The 7,216-nt window shown below is 43.6% G+C and overlaps 1 protein-coding gene across 2 annotated transcripts; it reads left to right on the top strand.

The window, feature by feature from the left end:
• Window positions 1-704: 704 nt before the first annotated feature.
• LOC123050842 (anthocyanin regulatory R-S protein-like) lies at window positions 705-6,480 on the top strand. 2 transcript variants are annotated; one of them, XM_044473575.1, is made up of 9 exons: window positions 705-919; window positions 1,006-1,171; window positions 1,309-1,569; window positions 2,879-2,975; window positions 3,070-3,084; window positions 3,197-3,253; window positions 4,968-5,609; window positions 5,687-6,112; window positions 6,201-6,480. In XM_044473575.1, the coding sequence occupies exons 2-9, from the start codon at window positions 1,032-1,034 to the stop codon at window positions 6,282-6,284; spliced, it is 1,722 nt and encodes a 573-aa protein (XP_044329510.1). In that variant the 5' UTR covers window positions 705-919; window positions 1,006-1,031; the 3' UTR covers window positions 6,285-6,480. The 2 variants fall into 2 exon arrangements, with proteins under 2 accessions (XP_044329510.1, XP_044329511.1); XM_044473576.1 differs by having other exon boundaries at window positions 5,687-6,085; window positions 6,201-6,479.
• Window positions 6,481-7,216: the final 736 nt, after the last annotated feature.

Consider the following 7,216-nt stretch of genomic DNA (forward strand, 5'->3'; position numbering starts at 1 on the left):
GAGAGGCGGCGCCAACAAAACAAGGGCCTGATCTCAGCGTGCAGTCGCAAGTCGATGCGGCGCCGGCCGCTACTTGCCTCTTTGGCGATGGCAAGGCCCCGTCCGTCCTCCAGCTCCTGTGCATGGCAATTCTCACCTGGTGGCGTCGTAAAAAGCCATTCCTGTTGTTGACAGCAAGGCCTTCCGTTTCTGTCGAGAGCAAATCAAACCATTTCAGGTGAGAGCAAAGGCGCTAGCCGACGGTGGTGATGCGGCGGAGAGGTCCCCGGTGCTAGAAGGCTCCCTTTGTCCTTTGCTCCCACCACCCACTCATTTCTATGACTCACCATACCAGCATTTATCATCGATGCAAATGTGTTGCTGATACCAACAAATCCGTAGTTTTCATCTTTGATTTCCGTTGTTAGCTTCTACGGCCTCCCAATTTGGGCACGTTTGGCTGCTTATGCATGCTCCATGCTGTGCTGAAATCAATGGTACGTATAATCTAACAATCACATGCATGATTGAGGACTTATGGAGTGTGTCTCTGCACACAATCACATGTGTTGCTATGCGCTTAGAGACAAAGGGGAAAAGTTTACGATGCAAACAAGAGGTGCTATAGCTGGGGCTAATATGGACCACACCGTGTGGCTACGGGTTTTTCACTGGCGTGGCTTACTAAAAATGGTGTTTTTGTGTTTTTGATAAAATGCCTAAAATGGAGAGTATGTTGCTAGCTGTTGGTGTAACCAGGAGTGCTCTGCTGTCCGTGTCTCTGTCATTGCCCCGCTGCTCCGACCTCCCAGATTCTATATAGCTTGCCTTGGATTCTTGGCCCGTTTTCGTATATAGCAGATCCATATCTTCCTCTCTAACGGGAGCAGAAACGTACGGCTGCTAGCTCTTCTTGGTTTGCAGTTTGCACACAGCTCAAGTAAGTAAGGTCTAACCAGATTTGTTTGCTCCATCATCTAGCTTCACCTTGTGAGTAACTCTGCATGCAATCCGATGCATATGTAGGAAACAGCTAGCTACTGTGGTAATCAATGGCGTTATCAGCTGCTCCTGCCGGCCAGGCACCGCCGCTGGGGAAGCAGCTCAGCTACCAGCTCGCCGCTGCTGTGAGGAGCATCAACTGGACTTACGCCATTTTCTGGTCCATGTCCACCGGCCTGCGCCCACCTGGGTAATTAACCAATTATACATCCGTACGGACTACATTCATGTATACATAGCTGGCGACAAGTTGGTATTTTCTTGAAGCAAAATTCGAAAAGTTTGTAGTACATTTCATATCCAGAACCTATCGGTTTGATTTTGTAGAGTTCTGACGTGGAAGGACGGGTTCTACAACGGCGAGGTAAAGACGAGGAAGATCATAAGCTTGACTACCACGGAGGTTACCGCAAACGACCTCATCCTGCAGAGGAGCGAGCAGCTAAGGGAGCTCTACGAGTCTCTCCTGTCCGGCAAGGCGGACCACCGGGGGAGGCGTCCTGCCGCCTCGCTGTCGCCAGAGGATCTCGGGGAAGCCGAGTGGTACTACACACTGAGCATGACTTACTCATTCCGGCCTGGTCAAGGGTAGGTATGCAACTACTATACGCATTCACACACAATCAACCGTAAAAACAGAAAAGATAGCAAACGGAATCTAAACTTTTTGAAATTTTGTGGCTTCAATTATGACCAAAATTTTAGGTGCTTGCAAAATTTGGTAGCCAAATAAAATCAAATGAGCTTGTGGCGAAGAAAACGAAAATTCCGCTCAAACAGTGCACACAAGTTTAAGCACAAATTTATTTATTTATTGTAAGGAGCTCCCCGGATGTCATTTGGCCACCAAATTTTACAAGAAACCTAAAACATTTGATCATAATTAAAGCCACAAGGTTTCAGAATTTGATTTTGTTTGCTATTTGGTTTTTATTTTACAGTTCATCATGCGTGCAATGCACCCGAGTGTAGAAAAACCTCACAAAGTTTTTCTACCATACGCCCAAGCTAGTTTAACTCTTTTTTCGGATAAAGGGTGATATATATAGCAAGCGTATATGGTTTGATGTATTGGAGATTCCTGCATTCATTTTTATAGATATATAGTGAAACACTACGGTACACTCTTAAGGCAAAAGATAAACATGACAAAACTGCATAAAAACACGGTGATAGGATACCTATTCTTACACAGTGTAAAATTTCGACGCACCTAAAACAACAAGAAAAACCGGCAAAACATTACGTACGGAACAGTTTTAGCATGCTCCCTCTTACCCCCTCTTTTCACATGAGAGGTAAGAGTATATAATAGATATGAGCCGTTGATCTCATTAATTAGTGGTCTGATTAACTCTTACCTTCTTACCTCACATGTAAAAAGAAGGGGTAAGAGGGAGCATGTTAAAATTTGCCGTACGTAATACACTAAAACAAGTCAAGCTAGTCTGTTGTACTTATTTTGACTGTAGAGTCAAAACGTTCTTACTGAAGTGTTTGGTGCCACATTTTATTAGTTGCCTTTTATTTTGGAATAAAGTTTACGTACTTGTTCAATCGGGAAGCAGTTGTTAAATCATGGAATTATGATCCAAACAAATTAGCATAGTAGGAGTTTTTGTAGGAATTTTGTGTAGGAATAGGATTTCAATTTATTCTGCTTTCAAGTCGGTTTTTGAGCCATTAGTTTGAAATCTGATGACTCTGGTTCAGCTCCCCTCCCCCCTCCCAACCCAAACTAGTCGAAGGTCTACCTCTCTTTCGGTGGCAACGCCACTTCGTAGTGCAATGCCTGCCTCCGACAGGGTCCTGGCAAGCCCTCGTTGGCGAGCTCGGGCACTGTCTAATGAATAGCACCTGCAAATTAATATACTCCTACTTACCTAGTTACTTTCAGGTTGCCAGGCAAGAGCTTTGCGAGCAATCAGCATGTTTGGTTGTACAACGCTCAATACGCAGACACCAAAGCTTTCAAGCGCGCTCTCTTAGCAAAGGTATCTATAACATATTTATCTCAAAATATGTATCCATCTTTCGGTCGTTAACTAACATCATGATGTTTGTCCACGCTACCGGACGGTTAATCAGACTGCGCCTATTCAGGTCAGCACATTACTTCTTTATTACTTCATGCACGCTTTGAGATCTCCTTATATGCATCTATCACGTGTTTACCCTCTAGATCTCTGATCACAAGCTGGATCACATTTTTCAGACAGTCGTTTGCATTCCCTTCATGGGTGGTGTGCTGGAGCTTGGGACATCGGATTTGGTGAGGGCACATGATTTTCGCTATAAGTTTTATTTGCGAAGGATTTTCACTTTAATTTTGGAGTATCTCTCAATATATTATTTATTTTTGTTTTGTACTTCTATTAACGGGTGCACGCAAACCTTTATATTGTGACGGCTTCAATTACCAGTACTCCCTTGTTACAAATTATCGTGTATACAGTCTTTTAGAAGCATATTTTTATGGTTTAATCAAGTTTATAGAGAAAAACATTAACATTAGTAATATCAAATAAAATTATATAAAAATATGTTTTTACAATATTATATATAATGGCACAATCTAAACATGGACGATTCCATCATTGGGGGTGGCGGTGTGGGACTAGAATATGACGGCACGCCAGGCAAGGACGGAGGGTTATGCTTAACTTCATAGGAGCGATAGTGTCATCACAGGTGGGTGAATCGATGTTTGTAAGCCCATATGCCGTACATCTTACTTCCATAGATGGGTTTTCCGTCAAGATGGCAATGGGGCTTCGAAACCCGCGTCCCCGCGGGTTTTTACCCTATTAGGGGATGGGGATATGCGTCTTTTCATCCCCGCGGGGCTGTTGGTGGGCACATTATAAAACCCGACATGTTTCGTGGGTTTACACCCGTTTCGCTAGTCCCCGGACCCGAAACCCGACAATACCCGGCAAAATAAGTTTTTTTTTGGCGTGTGAACCATGAATTCTATTTCAGAACTTGTGTAATTGGACATCATGTTGAGCCATGCATGGCTGAAATATGCTCATGTTTGTTGCTGAGATGGGGCTGAAAAGTGCTCCTTGTAGCTGTTGTTATTGCTTTTTTTGCTCAAGTTATGCTGCTGAAATATGCTCCTTGTAGCTGCTGAACCATGTACTATTGTATAGTGCTGAAATTTGCTCAAGTTGTATGGCTGAAATATGTTCCTTTTGCTGTTGAAATCATATTCTTTGTTGCAACTATGTTTGCTTAAATATGCCCATTTCCTCGTGGGTTTAAAAAACCCGACGATTTTAGGGGACGGGCAAAAAACTAGCCCCGCACACAGTGATGGGGACGGGGACGGGTTTACGATTTTCTCGTGGGAATGGGTTTGGGTAGGCAAAACCCGGTGGGTTTCTTCCCCGTTGCCATCTTGAGTTTTCCGTGCAATGCACGTTTATATTAGACAAGGTATTAATTGTATTGTGTATTAATATTAGGCAAGATATAAATTATATGTTAATATTAGGTAAGACCGTAATATATAATTGCTTGGTTAATGATGAAATTGATACCAGGCATGATATTAATTAGTGGAGGGTTCTAAACATGTTTAATGCTGAACAACGGAGTGGTGTAGACAGTTGGATAAATGTGGTTGAATGGATGAAATATGTTAGATCTCTGCAACTCGCTATTTTTATATTGGTACTCGTTGGATAAATGCATACATATTTTTCCCACCCATATGAGATACATGTTATATTGACATATCAGACACTTGTCAGCAATGATCCTGCAGGGATACTTTACTTTTGTAAACTATTATTAATAAGTTCATTCTTTTGTGGTGTGACGGGTGTAGAAAATATTTATATGTTCTATGCACAATGTTAAGACAAGCTACGACGTCAACTGTAGGACACGTCCCCCCCCCCCCCCACCCCCCCCCCACCCCCTAATAAGTCCACATTAATGAAGTACTACTAACAAAGATCTATCAATGGATTTGGTAGGTGCTGGAGGATCCAGACATGGTGAACGCGATCGGCACATCATTCTGGGAGCTACCCTTCCAGGCATGCTTGGAGTCGGAGGCGCCAAGCTCTAGTCCATCAACAAATGAAATCGGAAACGGGGAGGTAGACATCGTCGTGTTCGAAGACCTTGATCACAATGTCGCCGAGAGGTTCATCTCTGAGCTAGGCGAGGTTGAGAGCATGTCCGACGCCAACATCAATTGCGCCACCAAGGAAGTGGATGACTTCTATGACCTCATTGAGGAGTTGGACGTGTGTGCTCTTGAGGACAACTTGGTCATGGAAAGGTCCTTTGAGTTCATGTCTTCCTTGGAAATGGCGCCAGACATGGATGCACTAAGAATCGATGATAACACCATCACTTTAAGTAGCTCTGTTAATGGCTCTCGTCCATCCTGCTTTACCGTATGGAAGAGGTCATCAGACTGGGAAGACATGGATGTGCGGGATCTCGGGGAGTCACAAAAGTTGCTGAAGAAAGTTGTGGCGGGCGGTGGATGGACGATGAGAGCTCAAGAAAGTAACATCAAGACACATGTCTTGTCGGAAAGAAGACACCGGGAGAAGCTCAATGAGATGTTCCTAGTTCTCAAGTCATTGGTCCCGTCCATTAACAAGGTAGTATTATTTAACATCCGTTGCTCTTAGCAAATTGCACAAAATGTTTTCCATACCTTTTTTTTTCTGGGTTGCAGATGGACAAAGCATCCATCCTCGCAGAGACGATAACCTATCTCAAAGAGCTAGAGCAAAGGGTAGAAGAGCTAGAATCTAGCAGGGCACCATCATGGCACCCAAAAGAAGCAACGGGACGGGGGCTCCATGATGTTGCTAGAAGGAAGAAGATCAAACTATCAACTGGATGCAAGAGGAAGGCGCCGGAGTCAGAGAGGGAGGATGACGATGGCCCAACCAATGTTGTCAATGTGACCATGATGGATAATGAGGTGATCTTGGAGGTGCAATGCCGATGGAAGAAGCTGTTGATGACACGAGTGTTCGACGCCATCAGGAGCCTACGTTTGGACATCGTCTCCGTGCACACATCCACACCGGGTGGCCTTCTTGAACTCAAGATACGAGCCACTCACCAGGTCTCAACCTCACCACCACCTTCTAAGGTCGATCCGATAATATATGTAGAATATATAAAGTTTATTAAGGCTTCACATTATAGTCTCATTTACCAACATTGTTGGATCGTTGCAGGTTGCGGCTGGTTCTGGTACTGTGGCACCTGGGATGATCACTGAAGCACTTCAGAAAGCTATAGGCAACCGCTGGCAAAATTAGTATCAAAAGCATGACCTGACACCAGTAGAGCGTGGTATAGTGTTCGTACACTGATGGTTATGTTCTTCAGATAGGACAATTGCATCAGATATGACTATATCAACATCATACGTGAATTTACTTTATTTGTACACGATGACAAAGTGCATATCAATGGTACATCCACCAGTGAGCAATATTGCGAGTCAACTGATACTTTCCCACAATTGGCAGAGTATTGGCTTCCCTCACAACCATTTAGGTGACATGTGCCAGCTTTCTCTCTGGCTAAAAATAATTAGGACGGCCGCAAAAAAACTTGGAAAAAAGGTAGATCTCTCTGGCAATTGTGATAAATTCTGAATCTGTTATTCTAGTTTTGGAAAAATTGAGGAGTTCGGGACCTTGTTTTTTTAGGGGAACTAGACCCTTCTGCATCTTGCAAAAATCTCCTTCACCAACATAATTCTATCACAGCCAAGTACTGGCGGCAAACACATTTTAACAAGGAGACAACTCGTTGCAACACGGTAATTAGGGACTACATACCAATTAGTTTGGCCGTTTCTCCCAGAATCTTAAGAATCAGACCTCCCTCCGATTCTCCCAGAATTTGAACCCATATTTTCTGATAATCCTAACTGGATTGTCCCTAACGTTAGGTTTGTCAGAAAATTATGGGTTAAGATTGCCCCTAAATAGGTGGTGCCATCCCCCCCAAAAAAAAGGTGGTGCCATTGAATAGATCTCTCTCTTCTCTCTCTCTCTCTCTCTCTCTCTCTCTCTCTCTCTCTCTCTCTCTCTCTCTCTTTCTCTCTCATCACCCAAGACACTTATCATGTTATGAAAAATCTAAAGCTGATCCTCAATGTGTGTCCAATATTTGGCTGTCAAAGTTTTGGAGGACCATTATCCAAAACAAGGACCATATTCAACCAGCGATAAGCCCCTGA

The sequence above is a fragment of the Triticum aestivum genome, chromosome 2D (genome assembly GCF_018294505.1).
Source record: "Triticum aestivum cultivar Chinese Spring chromosome 2D, IWGSC CS RefSeq v2.1, whole genome shotgun sequence".
NCBI lineage: Eukaryota > Viridiplantae > Streptophyta > Magnoliopsida > Poales > Poaceae > Triticum > Triticum aestivum.

Coding starts and splice junctions, on each gene's coding strand:
- LOC123050842 (XM_044473575.1), top strand. CDS start 1,032: ATGGCGTTATCAGCTGCTCCTGCCGGCCAGGCACCGCCGCTGGGGAAG. Junction 1,570..2,878: donor TCATTCCGGCCTGGTCAAGG/GTAGGTATGCAA, acceptor AGTTACTTTCAG/GTTGCCAGGCAAGAGCTTTG. Junction 3,254..4,967: donor AGCTTGGGACATCGGATTTG/GTGAGGGCACAT, acceptor TGGATTTGGTAG/GTGCTGGAGGATCCAGACAT.